This window comes from Microcaecilia unicolor, chromosome 1 (genome assembly GCF_901765095.1).
Source record: "Microcaecilia unicolor chromosome 1, aMicUni1.1, whole genome shotgun sequence".
Taxonomy (NCBI): Eukaryota; Metazoa; Chordata; class Amphibia; order Gymnophiona; family Siphonopidae; genus Microcaecilia; species Microcaecilia unicolor.
This window is the reverse complement of record NC_044031.1, coordinates 115,728,125-115,753,018: the sequence shown is the minus strand read 5'-3', so window position 1 is coordinate 115,753,018 and position 24,894 is coordinate 115,728,125. Positions and strand designations below refer to the sequence as shown.

At 43.0% G+C, this 24,894-nt stretch overlaps 1 protein-coding gene across 1 annotated transcript in view; it reads left to right on the top strand.

The window, feature by feature from the left end:
* Positions 1 to 24,894, top strand: part of MALRD1 (MAM and LDL receptor class A domain containing 1) — a 787,803-nt gene that overhangs the window by 293,085 nt on the left and 469,824 nt on the right. The window contains 2 exon segments of the mRNA XM_030202038.1: positions 658 to 871; positions 4,638 to 4,885. Of these exon segments, the coding sequence (XP_030057898.1) occupies positions 658 to 871; positions 4,638 to 4,885 (462 nt within the window).

Here is a 24,894-nt window from a genome sequence, read left to right as displayed (position 1 = left end):
GTAATTGTTTGTGACACCCCTGACCCACCCTTGTCCCTCCCATGGCCATGCCCCCTTTTGGGTTGCATGCTGTGGGATTTAGGCGCTCTGGTTATAAAACAGTGTAGCCAGATGCATGTACAAAACCTAACTGTGACAATTAACATAAATAACTGGTTAGCATCCAATAACTGATGGTTAATAGCACATTAGCCAATTAAGTTGCTCATGCATCACAGAAGTGCACTGAAATCTGGGCGCCATATATATAAACTGAGGGCTAGTGTTCTTTATAGAATAGATGTCAAAACTTGATGCTTTTCTAGTACCTAAATCTAAGCACCCTATAATAGAATTATCCTCCAGATGAATAAACTGGGTTTAATAAGGTTTGGACAAGTTCCTGGAGGAAAAGTCCATAGTCTGCTATTGAGATTAACATGGGGAAAACCACTGCTTGTCCCTGGGATCAGTAACACAAATCTTGCTACTATTTGGGTTTCTGTCAGGTACTTGTTACCTGGATTGACCACTGTTGGAAGAAAGATACTGGGCTAGATGGACTGTTGGTCTGACTCAGCACGGCTACTCTTATGTTCTTAATTCTCCTTGTTACTAAATACATGGAGAGTATAAATATTGCATTAAAATATTTCATTGAAATCATTTGTATTGTAGGTCCTCCTCAGGGCAAAACGTGGAGTTAGCTACATGGGAGATGTGGCTGTGGATGACATTTCCTTTGATAATTGTTCCCCGTTACTGATCTCAGCCAGAAACTGCACTCCAGAAGAATTCATGTGTGCGAACAAGCACTGCATCCCCAAAGATAATCTGTGTGATTTTGTGGAAGACTGTGGTGATAACTCAGATGAGAACTCACACATCTGCAGTAAGTAATATCAATCAGTATTTTATGCATAGTCTTGTGTATTAATTTTGCAATTCAGATTTCAGTTTCACGCACATCCCTCATTACCATAAAACCTATGAAGCACAGGATTGGTGGCACATTTTCAAATATTCCAAAAACTGTAAAACAATTGGCAGGTCCCAGGTGCAGCCTTGGGTCAGATACTTGAGTTTTACCTAGGAAAAAAGAGGAGCTACAATAAGGGGCTCATTTTCGAAACATAAAAACATCCACATCACTATTTTTGAAACACTTTTAGATGTTTTTTCTATGTAGTTCATCTGCAGTGCATCCAAACCATAAGGGGGCATGTTGGGGGTATGTTGAAGGCAGGATTTAGGCATTCCTAACATTTGGATGTTTTTCTGCCATAATAGAACAAAGCAAAAATGTCCAAGGCTAAAACCTGCTTTAATAATGACGTGGAGGGGCATTTTTGAAAGGGACGTCCAACTTGCGATTTGGACATCCTTGCAAAACGGTGAAATCTAGGGGCGGGGAAACCCGTATTTTTGAAACAAGATGGACGTCCATGTTTCGTTTCGAGAATACCATCAAGGACGTCCAAATCCTTAAATTTCACAGTCCCTAGATTTGGAGGTCCTTAGACATGGACGTTTCTGATTTTCAGCAATTTTCGAAACCAAAGACGTCCATGTCAAAAACGACCAAATGCAAGCCATTTGGTCATGGGAGGAGCCAGCATTTGTAGTGCACTGGTCTCCCTGACATGACAGGACACCAACTGGGCACCCTAGGGGGCACTGTAGTGGACTTCTTAAATTGCTCCCAGGAACATAGCTCCCTTGTGTGCTGAGCCCCCCAGAACCCCATTACCCTCACTGTACACCACTACCATAGCCCTTATGGGTGAAGGGGGGCACCTAGATGTGGGTACAGTGGGTTTTGGAGGGCTCGCTGTTTTCTCCACAAACGTAACAGGTAGGGGGGGGTGGAGCTGGGTCTGCCTGTCTGAAGTGCACTCACCCACTAAAACTGCTCCAGGGACCTGCATACTGTTGTCACAGTCCCGAGTATGACATCTGAGGCTGGCACGACATATTTTTAAAGATGTTTTTTGAGGGGGGGGGGGATTAGTGACCAATGGGGGAGTAAGGTGAGGTCATACCCGATTCCCTCCGGTGGAGCAATGGGACATGGTTTGGGCATGTTCTGGGAGGAACTACGGAAGGGCCAAAATATGGGCATCTAACTCTCACCATAGAAGGGGAAGGGATGTCCATGTCTAAAAAGATGGACCTCTGTAATTAGACCTGGTATTTGGCACCTCAGGGTTACAAAAAGGTGCTCTGATTGAGAAACTGTCCAGTGGAGGGATGAAGGCACAACACCTCCTTAATTCCCCAGTGGTTGCTGTCCCCATTTCCTCGCTTCATTGCTCTAAACATTAGGCTAAACCATCTGCTCTGTAGGCCCATCGGTATGGCCATTTTATAAGACAAACGTTCCTATGATTCCACACAGATGACCATGTCCTTGTTTTCCTCCATTCATGATTTGGACATTTCAGTTTGTAAAATGGATGATCGAGCTGGATGTTTTCAGCACATGTACATTCATCTCACATGTATTTTAGAACAGGCTATATCCTGTTCTAAAATACATGTGAGGTAGACGCCTACTGTATATTCCGAATTGGATGTCCTTTCTAAAATGTCCCTCCATGGCTCCTACCATCACAGCAAATTTCCCAAGTGGTTCGCAAAGACTTTTTTTATAGCTTTGGTGTATCCGTTCAGCTCAGAAGTATTTTGATTTTTCCTCTGTGAACACTCTAATTCATGCATTCATCATCTCTGAATTAGACTACTGCAACTTCTCTCAGAGTCACCCAAATCGGCATAATCAAAAGCCGAGTTTGGGCGTCAACTGCTTTCCGTCACGGGGATGACCAAAGTTCACGGGGGCGTGTCGGCAGTGAAGTGAAGGTGGGACTGGGGCGTGCTTAAGAGATGCGCGTCCTCGACTGATAATGGAAAAAAGAAGAGTGTCCCTGACGAGCACTTGGCTGGCTTTACTTGGTCCATTTTTTCTTGTGACCAAGCTGTGAAATGTGCCTGAACTGACCAGATGACCACCGGAGGGAATCTGGGATGACCTCCCCTTACTCCCCCAGTGGTCATACCCAGCTCCATGACAGCAGTATGCAGGTCCCTGGAACAGTTTTAGTGGGTGCAGGGCACTTTAGGCAGGCGGACACACAGTGGCGTTCCTAGGGGGGGGTGCGGTCCGCCCCGGGTGCACACCGCTGGGGGGGTGCCACGCGCGCCTGTCCTCCGTTCGTTCCATGCTTCTTCTCTGCCCCAGAACAGGTTACTTCCTGTTCCTGGGCAGAGAAGAAGCATGGAACGAACGGAGGACAGGTGCGCGCAGCACCCCCCCAGTGGCATGCACCCGGGGGGGAGTTCCTTCGTAGGGGGTGTCCTTTCACTGGGGGGGGGTCCGCGCTGCATCCGGAGGGGGGTTTGCACCCGGGGGCGGGGCATATTGGCGATCCACCCTGGGTGTCAGCCCCCCTAGGAACACCACTGCGGACACAGGCCCATCCCCCCTACCTGTTACACTTGTGGTGGTAAATGTGAGCCCTTCAAAACCCACCACAAACCCACTGTACCCACATGTAGGTGCCCCGCTTCACCCCTTAGGGCGATGATAGTGGTGTACAGTTGTGGGGAGTGTTTTTTTTGGGGGGTTGGGGGGGCTCAGCACACAAGGTAAGAGAGCTATGCACCTGGGAGCAATTTGTGAAGTCCACTGCAGAGCCCCCTAGGGTGCCTGGTTGGTGTCCTGGCATGTGAGGGGGACCAGTGCTCTACGAATGCTGGCTCTTCCTACGACCAAATGGCTTGGATTTGGTCATTTCTGAGATGGGCGTCCTCGGTTTCCATTATCGCTGAAAACCGGGGATAACCATCTCTAAGGACGACCTAAGGACGACCATCTCTAAGGTCGACCTAAATGTTGAGATTTGGGCGTCCCCGACCGTATTATCGAAACGAAAGATGGATGCCCATCTTGTTTCGATAATACGGGTTTCCCTGCCCTTTCACAGAGCCGTCCTGCGAGGACGGACCCAGGAAAACTTGGGCACCCCATTCGATTATGCCCCTCTTAGTGATTTAAATAGCCTGATTTTATCCAGGTAATAAGGGGCTGAGTAGGGAAAGAGGCAGAGGTAGTGCCAGAAGTGATCTGTTTATTGATGATATTCAACTGCTAAACGGATAGGTTATCCAGATAACATTAGGCCTGATCAGTGGCTGGCCTAAATCTATCTAGACAGTGCTGGTATAGTTATCAGTTAATACTTATATGCAGCACTATTGCTTACATAGATAACAGTGCTGAGTATACATGATAAATTAAGCTCTAATTAAATTAGTACTTTGATCACACTGGCTTGAAAACTGACCCTCCACTTTTTAGGCAAAAATACATTTTTCAAAGGGGTTAATTTAAGTGCCTAATTTCCTAAGGTCTGGACTACTAAGGTTTTTCTTGTGTTCTGTGTCTATAAGGGGGAGGGGCTTAGTAAATCAGGCCCTATGATACCTAGACCATTTGAGAACTTACCACATAGCAACCATTGCATAATCTTATGCTTAAAACCTCAGTTGGTTCTAATGCATGTTTGATATTTTACATAACCTTTCACTTACTACTGAAAATGTTGCTCCCAATTTTTTTTGCTGCTTATCAGAGTCTTCTTGGAAATGCTTTTCAGATGCTTTCACTGGCCGCTGCAATTTTGAATTTGATATGTGTGCATGGGAGCAGAACCAGAATGATGACTTCAACTGGAATCTAAGATCAGGAAGTACCCCAACTATTGGCACAGGACCAGCTACTGATCACACCTTGCATAATCCATCTGGTCATTTCATTTTTATAGAACGTTCATTCCCTCAGATTCCAAGACAAACAGCCAGGATTTCCAGTCCAGTGATAAACAGAAGGAGCAAGAATTGTAAGGTATGTCCAGAAACAGAAAGAATAAAAATCTTGAGGTCACACATTTCCATTACCATTTTCAAAAAATTCACCAAAATGGAAGAAACCCTTTTGAAAATCAAGAATGTTTATCTGTCTGTGTCTGTCTTGAGGCAAAACTAAAAACTCAAAATTTTGTACAGAATGAGATGAAACTTGAAATAGGGGTAAAACTGGTAAAAGCAAACAGGGGTCCTTTTACTAAGGCATGCTGAAAAATGGCCTGCGCTGGTGTAGGCGCGAGTATTGGATGTGCGCAGGTCCATTTTTCAGCATGCTTACAAAAAAAGGCCTTCTTTTTTTGGCCAAAAATGGATGTGCGGCAAAATAAAAATTGGTGCACATCCAATTTGTGGGCCTGAGACCTTACCACCACCCATTGACTTAGTGGTAAGGTCTCAAGCGTTAACCAGGCAGTAGTCGCCAGTGAGCATACACTGCCAATTACCGCCTAGTTAGCACCACACAGTAGAAAATAGAAATTATTTTCTGCCAAGCATTTTGGATGCATGTCAAAATAAGAATTACTGCCCAGGGCACGTGGTAGCCGGGTGGTAGTTCTAATTTGACGCGTGTTGTATGCACATAGGCAGCTACATGCCTTATTAAATGGGCCACACATTGAATTTAAAAAATGACCAGATTGGACCAAAGCACAATTGGGAAATTCACCTAGTAAGGGAGGTCTTCACCCTAGATACTATGGAGCAAACTTCATGTAGAGTAACTTATGCAGAGCAGTCAGTTTGGAAATCAACATAAACTTCAGTAATGACTGTATCATTCAGTTTTATAATTAGTTGCTCTGTGTACTGCCCCGTAGGCAGGGTCAGATGAAAGCATAGGCAATCTATACATATAATTTTGCTCCAAATGTTTGGGGGGGGGGGGGGGGGAGCTTTGAGATTTACTCAATGTTGGCATTTTTTGTTTCATGATTCAACAGATTTTTGCACTAATGTCCAGAAAGTAGAATGATCACTAATGAGGTTTCACTAAGGAGTCCTTTTACTAAGGTGCACTAATGGATTTAGTGCGCATGAATGATTAGCATGCGCTAAATGTTGCACAGCCCATGTATACCTATGGGCTGTGTGGCACTTAATGCATACTAATTTGTTAGCATGTGATAAATGTTAGCACACCTTAGTAAAACCCCTAATAGTGGTTTCATATGTATGAATCATCACAAGGCAGGGAGGGGAGTATAGAACCCACAGGACCATAAAAGCTTCTAGCACCGACAGGATTTCTCAAAGGGGCTAATTTTTGGCTGCCAGAATTCATAACAGTGCATCAAGAAGCCTCCAATTAAAGATGACTGTAGCTCATTCAGATGTATTTATCTTTTAGCATTTTTGTGAAATTCTGCATTATTAAGTTTCTTTGTGTTACCTTACATCACAGCAACAAATTAATGTGGAGTTAAAATTAAATCTTACACATAGCAGATTACACATGAATTATTTCAAAGCACACTTTTGTGAAGTCACTTAGCAGAACTGGACATTGGGTGTAGTTATCAATGTGGGTTACCATTAAGATATCTTATTTTAAACTAACTTGTACTATTTTGCCACAGGTCCTATTTTATGAAATGGCGTAAGGACTTTTTCTAAATTGTGATAAGTGCTTAATGGGCGATTTACTACATGGTAACTGTTAGCGCATAACTACATTAAGAGGGTTTTTTACAAAGCATCGGTAAGCTTCAGTAAGCCCAAAGCAGACTTACCGAATGCTAAATTGGGACTACCACTGGTCCAACGCGGCTGCCGGCAGTAGTTTCGCCCCGACAGTGCACCATTTTCGGGGGCTAAAGAAAACTCCATGAAATGGCTTGTGTGACGGTAACCCGGTGGTAATCAGGAATCCCCACACACTGCCCGGTTACTGCGGGAGCCCTTATCGCCACCTCAGTGGATGGAAGTAAGGGCTCCTTACCGCATGGCCAAGCAAAAAAAATAAGAGTTCTCTTACTGCATGGCCATATTTTTCTGGGGGCTTTTTACCCAATGCAGTAAAAAAAAGCCCTGGAATGCAGGAAAAATGGCCCCCACCACTAGAACAAGGCCCTTCCCCCCACAGCTTGGTAATTTTTTTGTGGTAATTTAGCAGCTACTGCATGATAAACCATTCATTAAGTGCTATTTGTGTGAGGGGGTGTGACATGTGCTGAGAATGGGTGTGGAAGGCATATGGTAGTTAGCATGCTGCACTTATTGCTCGCTGACCAACTAATGTGGAGGTAATGCGAGACCACCTATTGTCTCCTAAATAGAAGGTGTTAAGTGCCTCACTACTTACTACATGCTAATATACAGATTTATATGGGATCTTTATAGGTCATGCTGGGCTTGCCCCCAGTAGGTTGCTGCATTAAGGGGCCTTTTTACTATAGGGTTGCCACGCAGCAACCCAGAACTACTACCAGCCCAACGTGGGTGCCGGTGGTAGTTCTGCCCCCATTGTGCAAACTTTCTGGCACTAGTAGAAATACTGAGAAAATATTTCCACAGGGAGCTACCTGGCAATAATCAGGCAGCATTGTGCCCCTCCGGTTACTGCTGGGTTGGCGTGGGAGCCCTTACCACCACCTCAGTGGGTGGTGGTAAGTGGCCCCCCCCCCCCCCCCCGAAATGGCCATGCAGCAAGTACAAACTTACTGCACAGCTATTTCATTTTTTTCTATTTTCACCCTCTGTGGTAAAAGGGGCTCTGGTGCACTGCAAAAATGGCCACCACTGCCGCTATCACAGGGCCATTTTTACTGCAGCTTAGTAAAAGGGCCCCTAAATTTGCAGCTATCGTGGAGTAAAGTCCTACGTTAAGCCATGGTAACTAGAAATGTTCTTGTGGATTAGTAAAAGGGTCCCTAGTTACTAAAAACGGGGTTAATGGTAAAATAACATGCCTTAACAGTAGCTCAGATTGATAACTGCACACTTTTGTGAAGAAGAAAACAGAAGACTGATATCTGAGTGTTTTTGTAATTTGTGGGTGTTTTGTACTTTTTGTACATGAAGAACAGTTTAGATAGCCATTCCTTGCCTGTAAGATTAGCACTGAATATAAGGCAGTTTGTCTTTATTTCACAAGTACTATTCTCAGATATATACCTCAGATGTTCAAAATCCCAGCAATGCAATTTTGGCTTTTCTTACTCCTCTACAACCTGAAGTTTTAAGAGACCACCATGAGGAGTCTTGAGATATCAGTTGAGCTGTGGGAGATTTCCAAACTAGAGTTGCAGGTTAATTGCAGTTAACTCTGCGATTAATGCATTAATTATTAATCCCGATTTTAAAAATTAATCCTGCTGTAGTGTCTCCTGCCTCCTCCAAACATCTCTTCTGCTCTTTTCCACTCCCAAAACCCTGTCCTCGGTGTGATCTGGCATCTTTCCCCCACTCTCAATTTCCCCCCCCCCATGCCAGTCTACCTTAAAGGTGGTCTTCTGTTATTCCTGGCAGTGGCAGCATTGCACGTACGCTTCGTGTGTCCTGGTCCAAAGCTTTCCCTTTTACCCGTCCCACCCATGCAGAAACAGAAATTGAAGTCAGAGAAGGTGACATGGGACAGAAGGAAAGCTTCAGAGAGGCAGCTTATGAGCAATGCTGCCATTTCTGGGGATCAACAGAAAACCCCTTTTAAGGTAGACCAGTGAGAGAGATTGAGAGGGGGGGGGGGGGGCAGATGCCAACACCAGGTGGGGGAAGGGGAGTGAGCTGCAGACTCACCAGTAGAACTGAAAGAAGCACTGGTGGAAACAATGGCTTAGACCGTGAGCTCCAGCGGCTACAAGAACAGCTTAGTGCTGCTCACCACCAAGTTTGTGTTGTTGCTCATGGGGGTGGAGAGGAGGGAGGGAGAGGTGCCGAACAATGGGAGAGAGGAAGGGGGGAGAGAGAGAGAGAGAGAGAGAGACAGAGAGGGGGGAAGTAATGAACCCCAGGAAAGAAAGATAATGAACCTGAGGGAAGAGGGGAGGGGAGGGAAGGATGAGAAAGGGAGAGATGTTAGATCTGGGGGGTAGGATGGAAGGAGATTATTGGTCCTTTAGGGAAGGGAAGGGGGATTGGATTTGATATATTGCCTTTCTGTGGTTACAATCAAATCGGTTTACATACTATGTACAGGTACCTATTTTGTACCAGGGGCAATGGAAGGTTAAGTGACTTGCCCAGAGTCATAAGGAGCTATAGTAGGAAACAAACAAACAAACAAATAAATAAATAAATAATAAATAAATAAAATATCTTTAAATGTGTAGGTAATCAAAATTAAAATGTTTTAAACATTTTAATCAAAAAGCAGCCCTATTCCAAAGCTATCCAAGCTCAATCTCTCCCCATAAGTCACCTGGATTCAATGGCTCCCCAAATCAGTTTTACAGGGCCTTCTGTGAGAAACTCACCCTTAAACTACTGTATCATTACTTTGTATCAATGGGAGAGATGCATGGAACTTTTTCAGAAGCTTGAATTATTATTTTGTATAAGCCTAGGTGGGATCCTTTATACTTGAAGAACAATTATCCCATTATCCTTATTAATTCAGACTGTAAGATATATGCTAGAGTTCTAGCTACTTGACTGAAATCTATGATAGATCCTTTGATAACATGGATTAGAGTGGTTTCATGTCCCAATAACATTCCTCTAACAACACCTTCTCTAGTTTGCAAAGTCTTTGGATACTCCAGCCTTCTTGGTATCATTAGATGCTGAGAAAGCTTTTGACAGAGTAGAATGGAATGGGTTTTGGACCACAGTTCATAAGTTTAGTCAGGGTGCTGTATAGTAATTTTACAGCTAGTCTATCAATGGCAAGACATCAGGGGCACCAGGCAAGGTTGCCTCTTATTAAGCATAGTTGCTTACCTGTAAGGGGTGTTCTCCGCGGTCATCTGGATAATGCATACACACTTGGTAGCTTTTCTCTTCAGGCTGCAGACTCAGATGCTCTCTCCCTAGTTTGATTGTTGAAGTTCTACAGCCAGTCAGGTACTAAGGAGTTCTTCCTGCTCTAAGGTGTATCACTGTGTATGTTCATTCTTTGAATAGCAAGATAGCAACAGATTGTATAGAGTTTGTCACCAACTGATTTGAAATGTTGGGACTGAAGAGATGATCATCTGTTTGGTTTGTGCTTTGTTGGTTTAATTCTTGATTTTTCTTTTTTTTAGTTGAGAGGATGGCAGGTAGGAATGTGTGTATGCATTATCTTTATAACCACAGAGAACACCCATTACAGGTAAGCAGTAGTAGTAGTAACATAGTAACATAGTAGATGACGGCAGAAAAAGACCTGCACGGTTCATCCAGTCTGCACAACAAGACAAACATATGTGTAAACCTTACCTTGATTTGTACCAGCCTTGTTCAGGGCACAGACCGTACAAGTCTGTGCGGCAGTACTTCCCGCCTCCCAACCACCAGTCCCACCTCCCACCACCGGCCCCGGCACAGACTGTACAAGTCTGCCCTCCACCATCCTCGCCTCCCAACCACCAACCCCTCTTCCCTCTTCCCCCCACCTGCTCCTAGTAGTAGGGTTCCCCAGTGATGGAAGATAGAGAAGGCTATTTCTGAGGAGAAAGATCATTAATGTGGATAAAGCACTCTGATGAGCTTGTCCGCTAATTTGTTGGATAGGCCTGGAATGTAAGTGGCCTGTAGGAATGTTTGAAGGCTAAGAAGCTGTGTCGAAACTCAATGAGCTTCCTGGCATAAGCTCAAAGAGCCCATCAGGCTCATCAGGGCCGTGCCTAGGGTCTCTGGTGCCCCCCTGCAGACTATCAGTTGGCGCCCCCACCCCCTCCGTCTAGCAAAGCAGGAACAGAAGGGAGCAGGCAAGTAAGCTGGACCTCAGGAAAAAAATAGCACTGTATGTATCCCTCATTGATAAGGCTCTGACTCTAAAGTTTAGCAATTTCATTAAAGCAAAATGTATTTTCATAACACTTCAAAGATTTCCAACTCAAAATAGGAATGCTAATTCAAAATGTGAGCAAAGTCCTCTTAGTTTCCAAAGATTCTTTTTCTAATCTCCTTTGCACCAAAGGATATAATTGAGATCAAACATTTGTCTCTGATCAACTATCTCAGATCAAATATTTATTTCAGATTAAATATTAAGGTTTCCTTGCTTACAGTCACTTAAATCTACCTAGCCTTTATATAGCTTATAGGATTTAAACACTCTTAAACTGAAATTCACCCTTTTCTATTCTTCATAAACTTCAAGTAATCCTGAAATATTCAGATCCTTTTTCACTAGAGAAATCTCAAACTTCAATCTCCACCAACCTCTTTTCATTCATATTTTCTCATTTACCACATAATCTGGCAGTCTTTTATAATTTCAGTCAACACACACAGGAACTCACAGCTGCATGTCTCTCTTGGCCAAACCGACAGTCAGTTGCTGTCTCACTCTGTTCCCTTCCGGGCAGATTTCTAACAAAAGCTGATCATCCAATCAGAGAGCTCTATTTGAATGCAGATTAACATACAGACACTGTAATGGGAATTTTTAGTGAAAAACACTAGATAAACCCTTCGTTTTTGGACCAAACTTCACACTTTTGATCAGAGCCATGCCCTAACATTAAGGCTGTAAACACTTCCATCATTTTTTATTCATAAATATGCAAATGAGAACCTCCCAAAAACGGACTAATTTGCATACGATTTAAACAAATCTGAGCATATGACAACCAAGTACAGAGTCCCAGCACCTGAATTCTGCAATTAGATTTAATACAAATACTTTTAAAACTTATTTTTAGCACTTTTAAAATTTCAGGTTGTCTTTAATTTGAATGCGGTTCAAGCTCTGAAGCTCACCCTGAGTGAGGAATTAGCCACAAACCACAGCATATATAGCAATTTGGTTGCATTCTTTAAAATAACTTGAAGAGCCTGCCTGCCTCAGTGAATAATGCTGTTGCTTTCACTTCCGGTTTTAGGGCAGGGGCGATCGCAACTTCAGCTAAAAGATTTTGCAAGTGAGTGGAAGGCAGGGACCGCAGGGCAGCAGCGCCCCTCGAAGGCAGGCGCCCCCCTGCATTGCTTACCTGGCTTACCGCATTGGCACGGCCCTGAGGCTCATTGTCAAAAGAGAAAAATGTCCAAAAAGAACATAAGTCTGCATTTGGACGTTTTTCTCACAAAAATGTCCAAATCAGTATTTTTGAAACTTATTTTTAGACTTTTTTCTCTGAAGTCCATCAGAAGTGCGTCTAAATCTCAAGGGGATGTGCCATGGGGGCGTGTTCAAGGTGGGACTGTTCAGAATTTGGACATATTGTATAAAACGTCCAAATTCAGATTTAGACGTCATATCGAAAATGCCCCTTCATTATGTCCCAGTTTCTTCAGGTAAAACATCGTGACCTGATTGTCTGTTAGTAAGTGTAACATTTTTCCCTTGATGAGATGGGAGAAGGTTAGGATTGCATAATAGACTGCTCGAAGTTGAAGGAGATTGATGTGAAAAGACAGTTCTGTTACGGACCATAGCCCCTGAGTGCAAAAGTGTTGCAGGTGAGCTCTCTAATCTAGTGGAGAGGCATGTGTAGTGAGAATAAGGCCTGCTGCGGGTGGATAGAAAGGTGTTCCAATCTATAGAGTTGAGCCACCAAGAGAGACCCTGCTTGATTTGTGGGGTTACTGTTATTTTGTGATGTAGGCTTTGCCTGTGTTGTTCCCATTGGGTTTTGAGACCCCTCTGAATGGGGTGCATATGAAGTCTTAGCACAGGAATAACTACTGTTGTGGATGACATCTGTCCCAAGAGTTTGAGAAGGGATCTGGAAGTGTATATTATTTTTCAAGAAATTAGGTCATGAGCGTTTGAGTGGTTTGTATGAAAGCATATGGAAGATATATTCTGGCATGAATTGTATCGAGAAGTGCACCTACAAGCTGAAGTGACCGAGGGGTCCTTTTACTAAGATGCGCTGAAAAATGGCTTGCGGTAGTATAGGCATGGGTTTTGGGTGCTCCAATCCATTTTTTAGCACGCCTGTAAAAAGGCCTTTTATTTTGCCGAAAATGGATGTGCGGCAATTGCTGTGCGTTCATTTTGGGTCTGAGACCTTACCACCAGCCATTGACCTAGCAGTAAAGAATCCAGACAGTAATGACCTACATGTGTCAAATGCCACTTGGCGCGCGTCCATTACGTGTGCCCGAAAATAAAAAATATTTTTCAGATGTATGTATCGGACATGTGCCAAAAATGAAATTACCGCAAGAGCCATGCAGTGGTCGGGCAGTAACTCCATTTTGGCACACTTTGGGCGCATGTAGATGCTTACACGGCTTAGTAAAAGGGCCCCTGAGTGGGGTGCAGTTGAGACTTCTGCATGTTGATAATGAAACCCAGAACTTCCAGAGTTGATGTAGTAGTTTAAAAAGCTTGGAAGCGTTCTGCTTTGGAGTACCCAACAACCAGAAGTGCAGGTATTTCCAATGGCTTGGGTGTATTGGAATGTGAGTGTAAGCATATTTCAAATGCAATGTTGCTAACCAATAATTCTGTGAAATGAGAGGAAGAATTGTCTGCAGGGATTGAATTCTGAATTTTTCTTTCTCCACGAACATATTTAAAGCTCTGACATCTAGAATGGGTCTGAGACTACTTATCACAAATTAACTCTACCCTAATTACAACTGTCTCAGTTTGCTGAGGAGTAAAATTAATCTTGCACACTCTTAAACCCCATCATAGCATACCTGTTCATACCCATTCCAACAAATCAGGATGACTTTTATTTTCTGTAATAATTGTGGTGCTTTAGTTTCAAGGCCAGTCATCTGGAGCCTTAAGGCTTGTCCTATCTGTCATCAGCTCACTAGTTTAAAACAGGAGCTCAGTAAAGTAAAGCAGGAATTAGATGCACTTAAAGCAACTTCTAAGACTGCACAACATCATAATGCACAGAATCAAGCCAAATTCACACCACTGCCTCAAAGGATAAAACCACCTAAGAATAGATGGTTCACCGTAGGCTCAGGCAGACTTCGTTATGTGACACAGAGGCATCCACCCTCACAAGTGTTGCCCCTATAGAATTCTTTTGCTCCATTACAGCACTGTGATGTTCCTCAAAATAGAACTGAGGCAGAAGAAAAAGCAATGGAGGTGGAACAAAAAGATATGAAGGTACCCAAAGACAAAAAACACCCCCAAATCACAAATGTTGAAACACATACCAGAAAATGTAGATGGAAAGTGATGACCACAAATGCTCGCAGTCTAAGCAATAAAGTTCAAGACCTTCAAGCCCTGATGTTGGAGGCAGACTTAGACATTGTTGCAATCACGGAGACGTGGCTAAATGGTTCTCATGAATGGGATGCAAACATACCGGGCTATAATCTATTTAGCAAGGATAGAGAGGGTTGAAAAGGTGGAGGAGTAGCTCTGTATGTGAGAAATGACATCGAGGCAACTGAAATGTCAGGGACCTGGGGAAAGGAAGAAGCAATATGGATCACCTTAAAAAGAGATGATAAAACCTCTGTACACGTGGGTGTTGTCTACAGACCTCTGACACAATTGGATGACCTAGATAAAGATCTGGACGCAGATATCCATAAGTTGGGAAAGAAGAGAGAGGTGCTGTTGCTGGGAGATTTCAAGCTGCTGGATGTAGATTGGAAAGTTCCATCTGCGGAATCGGAAAGAAGTAGAGAGATCGTGGATGCTTTTCAAAGTGCTCTGCTCAGACAAATAGTGACGGAACCCATGAGGGAGGGAGCGACGCTGGATCTGGTGCTCACAAATGGGGATAGTGTGTCAAATGTCCGAGTGGGTGCCCACCTGGGCAGCAGTGACCAACAAACGGTTTGGTTTGATATGACGGCTAAAGTGGAGGGCGGCCACTCAAAAATCAAAGTCCTGGATTTCAAGCATGCTGACTTTAGTAAAATGGGGGAATACCTGAGGAAGGAGCTGATGGGATGGGAGGATGAACGAGAAGTGGAAGGACAGTGGTCCAAGCTGAAAGAAGCTATAAATAGGGCCACAAACCTTTATGTAAGGAGAGTAAATAAAAGCAAGAGAAAAAGGAAACCGATATGGTTCTCCAAACAAGTGGCTGGGAAAATAAAGGCTAAAGAGTTGGCGCTCCTGAAATACAGAAAAACTCAAGAAGAGAAACACGGGGAGGAATACCGGATGAAACTGAGAGAAGCCAAGAGAGAAATAGGAGGAAGACAAAAAAGGGAATTGTGAGACTGAAAGATGCTGCAAACCGCTATGTAGATAATGATGAAGAAAAAGCTAATTTGCTAAATAGATACTTTTGTTCTGTTTTCACAGAAGAAAATCCAGGAGCAGGACCGCGATGGACTGGCAAAAGTACATGTGAGAATGGAGTAGATATAGCACCATTCACAGAAGAGAGTGTGTATGAACAACTTAAAAATCTAAAGGTGGACAAAGCAGTGGGACCGGACGGGATCCACCCCAGGATATTGAGGGAGCTCAGAGAGGTTCTGGCGGGTCCTCTAAAAGATTTGTTTAATAAATCCTTAGAGACGGGACAGGTTCCCTGGGATTGGAGAACGGCGGAGGTGGTCCCTCTTCACAAAAGTGGTGATAGGGAAGAAGCCGGAAACTACAGGCCGGTAAGCCTCACTTCGATTAGCAATGCTGAAGGAAAGGATAGTGAATTTCCTAGAAGCAAATAAGTTGCAAGATCTGAGACAACATGGTTTCACCAAAGGGAAGTTGTGCCAAACGAATCTCATTGAATTCTTTGACTGGGTGACAGGATGGAATCATGGACGTGCTATAGACGTAATCTACTTAGATTTCAGCAAAGCTTTTGACACGGTTCCCCACAGGAGGCTCTTGAATAAACTTGACAGGCTGAAGATATGACCTGAAGTGGTGAACTGGATTGGGAACTAGTTGACGGGCAGACGCCAGAGGGTGGTGGTAAATGGAGTTCGCTCAGAGGAGGGAAAGGTGAGTAGTGGAGTGCCTCAGGGATCGGTGCTGGGGTCGATTCTATTCAATATATTTGTGAGTGACATTGCCGAAGGGTTACAAGGTAAAGTTTGCCTTTTTGCGGATGACACCAAGATTTGCAACAGAGTGGACACCCCGGAGGGAGTGGAAAACATAAAAAAAGATCTGCGGAAGCTAGAAGAATGGTCTAACGTTTGGCAATTAAAATTCAATGCGAAGAAATGCAAAGTGATGCATTTAGGGAGTAGAAATCTAAGGGAGCCATATCTGTTATGCGGGGAGAGACTGATAGGTACGGACGGGGAGAGGGATCTTGGGGTGATAGTATCTGAGGACCTGAAGGCGACGAAACAGTGTGACAAGGCGGTGGCCGTAGCTAGAAGATTGCTAGGCTGTATAGAGAGAGGTGTGACCAGCAGAAGAAAAGAGGTTTTAATACCCCTGTATAAGACGTTGGTGAGGCCCCACCTGGAGTATTGTGTTCAGTTTTGGAGGCCGTATCTTGTGAAGGATGTTAAAAAAATGGAAGCGGTGCAAAGAAAAGATACGAGAATGGTATGGGATTTGCTTTACAAGACGTATGAGGAGAGACTTGTTGACCTGAACATGTATACCCTGGAGGAAAGGAGAAACAGGAGTGATAAGATACAGAGGTTCAAGTATTTGAAAGGTATTAATCCACAAACGAACCTTTTCCAGAGCGGGGAAGGCGGTAGATCGAGAGAACATGAAATGAGATTGAAGGGGGGCAGACTCAAGAAAAATGCCAGGAAATATTTCTTCATGGAGAGAGTGGTGGATGCTTGGAATGCCCTCCCGCGGGAGGTGGTGGAAATGAAAACGGTAACGGAATTCAAACATGCGTGGAATAAACATAAAGGAATCCTGCTCAGAAGGAATGGATCCTCAGGAGCTTAGCCGAGATTGAGTGGCAGAGCCAGTGGTGGGAGGCGGGGCTGGTGGTTGGGAGGCAGGGATAGTGCTGGGCAGACTTGTACGGTCTGTGCCCTGAAGAGGACAGGTACAAATCAAGGTAGGGTATACACAAAAAGTAGCACATATGAGTTTATCTTGTTGGGCAGACTGGATGGACCATGCAGGTCTTTTTCTGCCGTCATCTACTATGTTACTTTACTATGAGACCACCCAACTTCTTTGGAATTATGAAAAAATGAGAGTAAAAACTTTGGTCTTTGGATAGCTGGTTTACTGGTTCTGTTGCCTGAATTGAAAGCAGAGGTTGAATTTCCTGGAATATGATGGTGGCCTGTTGTTTGGTAGGTTGAGAGATGACTGATGGAGATGTTGGGGGAAGCTTGATAAAATTTATTTTGTAACTGTATTTGACCATAGAGAACCCATTGATCTGTAGTAATTTGCTGCCAGGTTTGGAACAAGTGACAAATGTGGCCTATGAATGGTAAAGCGTCAAAAGCGTGTAGTCACCTTTGTGGTTACAGACAAAGAAGAAGAAGACGACCTCTCTTGGCCATGACCTTTGAAAAGAAGAATATTGTAGAAGCCTTGTCTGTTGAAGCTTTGAATATGGTTGATACTTTTTCTTGTATGAAGATTGATAAGGATAAGGCCTCCTATAGGTAGAGAGTTCCTTGAAGTTGGAGTTGAAGTTAACTTGAGTAACTGCGTCTTTTACCTTAGATGATCTCCTAAGTATGGGGCATCTGCCGGCCTATCGTGGAAGTCATCTGAGACCTGAGGCATGGAGCCAGGCTGTTCATCTTGCTGCAATAGAAACAGCACCCAGACATGAGGTTGTATCATAAAGAGCACAGGTATTTGTTATTAAGTGAAAAGTGATTTCCTCCATTGTCTGAAGGAAATTGGTGACAGGCTTTGTCAGAAATGTAGAGATGGATTCTAGTGCAGCATAGAGCTTAGAATGTTTGTAATGTAAGATTTGGAGCTGATGAGCTGCTATTCTTGAGGCAAAGTGTAGCAGCTAAAAAAAACCTTCCTGCCCTCTATGTCCAAAGTTTTAGATTCTTTCCCCGGAGGATAGAGAGAGTGTGATTTTAAAGATTTAGATTTGTTGATCACTGCTTCAAATACTAGAGTGATGTGGGAACTGAGGTTTCTCATGTCCTAGTGCTGAATGGACCATATATTTTGAATCTAGGCATTTGGAGATGGGCTGTTGTGAGTATGGATTTTAACGTATTTTAGCTTGTAAGCCTTGCAAAATGGAGTGAATAGAGACTGCAATTGGTCCTGAAGGTGAGTCTATAGCCTTCAAAATGCTTTGAAAGTCTTTCTTGTTCATGGCTGTTGTTTCTGTTCCCAAAGCCAGCTCCTTTAATACTTTTTGTATACATTTGGAATAATTAAAATCCACTGGAGAGGGATCCTGTTTTGGTGGATCTGGTTGATGAGGTGTGTCAGTGGAAGTAGACTGTTGGCCTGTAGCAGGGAAGTGATGGGGTGAATGATCTTCTGAAGAAATTTCTTCAATAGGCTCTGGAGAGAATTGAGACCATTGCTGAGAAACTGGGGAAGGACTTTGTGGTCTGACAGAGTGTGCTAGTGAAGGAGTGTAAGGCACAGGGAAGGCAGGGGGTGATATAACAGGGGTGAAGAGAACATTGGAGATGATTGTTGCAATAGTTTTTGGAAGAGCTGTAATAAAAGGGGTGCAGCATCTTGTGTAGACTGTAGTGACTGAGAGACTGCAGGAGAAGTAGCCGAGTCCTGAAGTGAGTACTGTGCTTGCATAGTGGAAGGCAGAGAATTGGGTTGTTTGGTGTGACGCTTTGTTTTACTCACTTTTTAAAGTTTTTTTGCCGAAGACCAGTTAGAGTGGAATCTCTACACCACTTAACCAGAGCCACTGTCATTGGAGGGGTATGCACTGCCTGTGTTGACTTCACAGTTGAAGGGGAAGCTAATGGGTTTTGTTTTGCTTTTGGTGACTTTCTCTTTTGCGACTTTAAAATACTGCCAATTTGTGTCTGAACCCATGAGCCTCCTGAGGGACCAGACTGGTGGTGCCAGAAACCTGTGGTACTATCAGTGAGCCCATAGGTTTCAACAGAGCTTGAGATTTTCCTGAAATTAACCCCACAAGTAAAAGTATGTGGCCCATTGGATTGGCATTTGGTGAAGTCATAGTGAAGAAAATTATATTATGTTTTTTTTCTGTTAGCTGTCCTTTCCAAATGGAGAGAAACGTCCATCACGGTACACAGAAGAAAAAGAACAATAGCCAGCATGGTTAAAAAGTGAAGTGAAGGAAGCTATTAGAGCTAAAAGAAAATCCTTCAGAAAACGGAAAAAGGAACTGACTGAAAATAATAAGAAACAGCATAAGGAATGACAAGTCAAATGCAAAGCGCTGATAAGGAAGGCAAAGAGGGACATTTAATGTGGGCAAGTGCAAAGTCATGCATGTGGGAAAGAGGAAACCGAATTATAGCTACGTAATGTAGGGAAAGGGGACTTGATATACTGCCTTTCTGAGGTTTTTGCAACTACATTCAAAGCAGTTTACATATAGTCAGGTACTTATTTTGTACCAGGGGCAATGGAGGGTTAAGTGACTTGTCCAGAGTCATAAGGAGCTGTAGTGGGACTTGAACTCAGTTCCTCAAGATCAAAGTCCACTGCACTAACCACTAGGCTACTCTTCCACATTAGGAGTCACTGACTGGGAAAGGGATCTAGGTGTCATTGTTGATGATACATTGAAACCCTCTGCTCAGTGAGTGGCGGCGGCTAAGAAAGCAAATAGAATGTTAGGTATTATTAGGAAAGGAATGGAAAACAAAAAATGAGGACGTTATAATGGTTCAATCGCACCTTGAATATTGCGTTCAATTCTGGTCACCGCATTTCAAAAAAGATATAGAGGGGCATAATCGAAAGGGGTGCCCATGTTTTCCTGAGGACGTCCTCACAGGACGTCTCAGCGAAGGGGTGTGGAAACCCGTATTATCGAAACAAGATGGGCGTCCATCTTTCGTTTCGATAATACGGTTGGGGACGCCCAAAACGCAAAATTTAGGTCGAACTTAGAGATGATCATCCTTAGAGATGGTCGTCCCCGATTTTCGTCGATAATGGAAACCAAGGATGCCCATCATAGAAATGACCAAATGCAAGCCCTTTGGTCATGGGAGGAGCCAGCATTCGTAGTGCACTGGTCCCCCGACATGCCAAGACACCAACCGGGCACCCTAGGGGGCACTGCAGTGGACTTAAGAAATTACTCCCAGGTGCATAGCTCCCTTTCCTTGTGTGCTGAGCCCCCCAAAACCCACTGCACCCACTGAAACTGCTCCAGGGACCTGCATACTGCTGTCGTGGAGCTGGGTATGATATTTGAGGCTGGCGTAGAGACTGGAAAAATATTTTTAAAATTTTTTAAAGAGTGGGAGGGAGTTAGTGACCACTGGGGGAGTAAGGGGAGGTCATCCCCAATTCCCTCCGGTGGTCATCTGGTCATTTAGGGCACAATAGATTGTAAGCTCTGTTGAGCAGTGACTGTCTCTTCATGTTCAAGTGTACAGCGCTGCGTACATCTAGTAGCACTATAGAAATGGTAAGTAGTAGTAGTACATTTTTGTGGCTTGGTCATAAGAAAAAAAGGCCCAGGTAAAGTCATCCAAGTGTTCTTTTTTCCATTATTGGTCGAGGACGCCCATGTGTTAGGCACGCCCCAGTCCCGCCTTCACTATGCTTACAACACGCCCCCGTGAACTTTGGTCATCCCCGCAACGGAAAGCAGTTGAGGGCGCCCAAAATCGGCTTTCGATTATGCCGATTTGAGCACCCCTGTGAGAAGGATGCCCATCTTGCAATTTGTGTTGAAAGAAGGATGCCCTTCTCTTTCGAAAATAAGCCTGATAGTGGAATTAGAAAAGGTACAGAGAAGGGCGACAAAAATGATAAAGGGGATGCGACAATATGAGGAAAGGCTAAAGCGGCTAGGGATCTTCAGCTTGGAAAAGAGATGGCTGAGGGGAGATAAGATAGAGGTCTATAAAATACTGAGTGGAATGGAACGGGTAGAGGTGAATCGCTTGTTTACTCTTTCCAAAAATACTAGGACTATGGGGCACACAATGAATCTACTAAGTAATAAATTTAAAACAAATCAGAGAAAATATTTCTTCACTCAATGAATAATTAAACTCTGGAATTCATTGCCAGAGAATGTGGTAAAAGCAGTTGTCTTAGTAGGGTTTAAAAAAAAAGGTTTGGATAATTTCCTAAGGGAAAAATCCATAAGCCATTATTAGGATGGCCTTGGGAAAAATCTACTCTTTATTCCTAGGATAAGCAGCATAAAATCTGTTTTATTGTTCTTGGAGCTTGCCAGGTTCTTGTGACGAGGATTGGCCACTGTTAACAGGATATTGGGCTTGATGGACCTTCGGTCTGTCCCAGTATGGCAAAACTTATGTTCTTATGACTGAACAGACAAAATTCGTCAAACTTGTGTTTAAATTTAATGCAATTCATCAATAGTGTACCACCTGTCTATGTTTATTAAAACTGCACAAAAAACACACTATTCTATAAGCCACGCTTAAAGTTACGCACAGTTTATAGAATAGTGCTTACACCCAGGGCTCATGCCTAGCTTTAGGTGCAGCCATTTGCGCCAACTATTTGCTAATGTATTGCCTAAATTGGGTATATATCCCCTTTATTCAATAGCAATGCTTGTAAATAATAGGAATGCCCCATTCCACACATGACTCTCCCATTTCCACACCCTTTTTTTCTTTACTCACGCATAAAATGTAGGTGTGGATTCTGTGCCTAAATTTACACCTGTAAGTTCCAATTAAATCTAATTAGTGCTAATTGTTAAAATCCAATTATTGGTGCTAATTACCTCATTATTCAATTAAATTGCACATGCAAATTGGGCTCATGCACAAATTTGGCGACTTTTATAGAATTAGGGGGTAAATGTACAAAACAGAAGTATACACACAAAAACAGACACATACACACCAGATATGCAAAACAGAGACAGAACTGACATTCACACAAGACACAGAAATGTATACTTGCAGCATAACTGTGAAGGAGTAGCCTAATGGTTAGAGCAGTGGGCTGAGAGCCCAGGTTTAAATCATACTGTGGCTCCTTGTGACCTTGGACACGTCACTTCACCCCCCCCCCCCCCCCTCCCCATTGCCTCAGGTACAAATTTAGGCATCCTTTTAATGAATTAGTGTGTGTTAAGTGCCATGCAGCCCATAGCAATACAACAGGCTGCATGACATTTAGTGCGCAAGTAGCATGTGTTAAATTATGCGCATAGCCAATTTATGTCCACTGCTCAATTGAGTAATGAGCCAATTAATCATAATTGGCTGATACCAATCAATTATAATCACTAATTACCAATAATTAGTGATTATAATTGAAATTTACGTGCTCTTTTTAGGCGTTTTCTAAAAAAAAAAGGTGCATGCAAATTCCAATGCATATAGCTGAAAGGGGGACATGGCCATGGGAAGGGTATAGGCATGTTGGAGGTGTCAGTCACATTTATGCATGTTGTTATAGAATTCAGGGGAACATGTGTACATTTAGGTGCAGGCATTTGCACTACTTTTTCAGTGACATAAATGGCTGCACCTAAATGTACGCACATTCTCCCAGCCTATGCACTATTCTATAAACTGTGTCTTACTGTAGATGTGATTTATAGAACAGTACTACATGTTATTCTGATGCGTGTACATTTAATACACCTTATATAGAATCCAGCCCTAAATCCGTTACTGCATCTTATTTATTTATTTGTCACATTTATATCCCACAGTATCCCAAACAAGTTTGAGTTCAATGTGGCTCACAATAAACAGTATAGGATACATAACAAAGAATAATGCATAAGGAAGTAATTTGTTGTAATAATCCAATTTTCTAATACAGTAAGCATAGCTATGCCAGTATCATAAACAAACTGGGATAGCTATGGATATTTAACATTTTGAAAATCTATTATGAATGAGAAATTGTTCATGAAGCAAAGAGAAGGTTAATGAAAAAGGACCCCTTAAATTGTGAGCCCACTAGGGACAGGGAAAAAATACCAACTGTACCTGAATGCAACTTGCCTTAGAAAAAAGCATGAGCTAAATGTTTAAATAAGTAAATAAAGATGTATGCATGCACACACACATACACAAATGCGTAGAGGGGTTGGAAAGTATTTTATGAGCCATGCTCTGCATGCTTTTCTCACTCATTAAACTGCATTTAATTCATTGTTAGGTTAGTTAACTTTACAATTTGTATCCACAGTTTTTTTTTGTTGGGGGGGGGGGGGGGGGGTTCTATAACATTTTAGGCCTGCATACTTGGTGTCGGGTAAATAAAAGACTTCACCATTTTCTAAGCACTGTTTTTACAGTGGAAAGAAAAACAGGAATCTATAAATCATTTTGTAAATGGTGGAGCCTGTTTGCTATAGCAGTGTGACTATCACACTTGTCCTCATTTACTGTTTACAAATCTTACTAATAAAGTATCAGCAACCAAACTCTTGCCCTTAATACTGCTTTCTCCTCATGTATGAATTGCAACATCTTTTGTGATTACGTACTAAAAAGATTAAAATCAATAAGGATATTTCTTATCTGAGCAGTTTCAGAAATTGCACTGGGAAGGTGATTGGAAAGGGCAGAATGGTCTATAGGGAAATGTGGAATGGATCTTTTTTTGAAGGTCAAAAGTGGGTCAGTAGCAATTATTGTGGTTGTACTGTTCCTATTGAACCCTATTTCCAAAAGCATTGTCTATGGAAAGTGAAATATTAAACCTTGACTTAGTCATCTTCCATTTCACTGCACACTAGAAGGAATGAAGTGCATCTTATGTTTCCTCTGTCTTTCTTGGTTTGCTGGGATAATTCACTGCTCTGGATTTTACTACTACTACTTATCATTTCTAAAGCGCTACTAGACGTACGCAGCGCTGTACATTTGAAGAGAGAGTCCCTGCTCAACAGAGCTTACAATCTAATTAGGACAAACAGGACAAACAAGAGATAAACAAACAAGACAAGCTCCAGTGAGCTTGGCACTTATGACTTAAGGAATTTAAAACTGTTCCCTGAACCAAGTAACAATTGAAAGAACAATTCTATAATAGGGTACCTGGTAGGATCCTATTCTATAAAGGAAGGTAGACGCTACTGAGTGGGAGTTCTCCACCAACAGTCCTGCCAGTAGGTGGTGCTATTTCCTTTTCACATTTTCAATAGTGAGGGGCAGGCAAGCTCTGCAGGACTCCAGGGAACTTTCCTTTCTCTGACAATTGAAAACACAATATTGAAGCACCACTCTCTACTGGTAGCAATGCAGTTGGAGGACTCTCGCTCAGCTGAGAAGGAACAGTGGTAGGCACCTACTTTTCTTTACAGAATACTAGCATAACAGGGTAGATATACACACATGGTTTAAGGATGCAACCACCTATGCCAGCCATAGAGCTGCTAAAACTGCAGGTGCTTAAAAGCCAAAGAGACACATGAACATTATTCCTAGGATTCTATATATTGCACCTTAATTTCCGTGTGGGAATCAAAGCGTATTCTATAACAATGTGCGTAACTTAATTGGTTAACTAGTTAATCAGTGCTGTCAATTGGATATTAACAAACAAATAGCACTAATTGGCATTAATTAAGATTTACATGCAGAACTCGCTAATTGTATTCTGTAATGTGGTACACATAAATTCTAAGTCACATAGAGGGACATAATTGAATGGGGTGCCCAAGTTTTCCTGAGGGCATCTTCGCAGGACGTCCCCGTGTGGAAGGAGCCAGCATTCGTAGTGCACTGGTCTCCCTGACATGCCAGGACACCAACCGGGCACCCAGGGGGCACTGCAGTGGACTAACTGATGCACTAACTGAACGGAAAAAGCCCTTCCCTTATCGATCCCTTAGCGATTCAGAAAGGAATGGGCATGCATGAAGGAAATCGTATGCAAATGAGCTGCTCACTGTTAGCTCA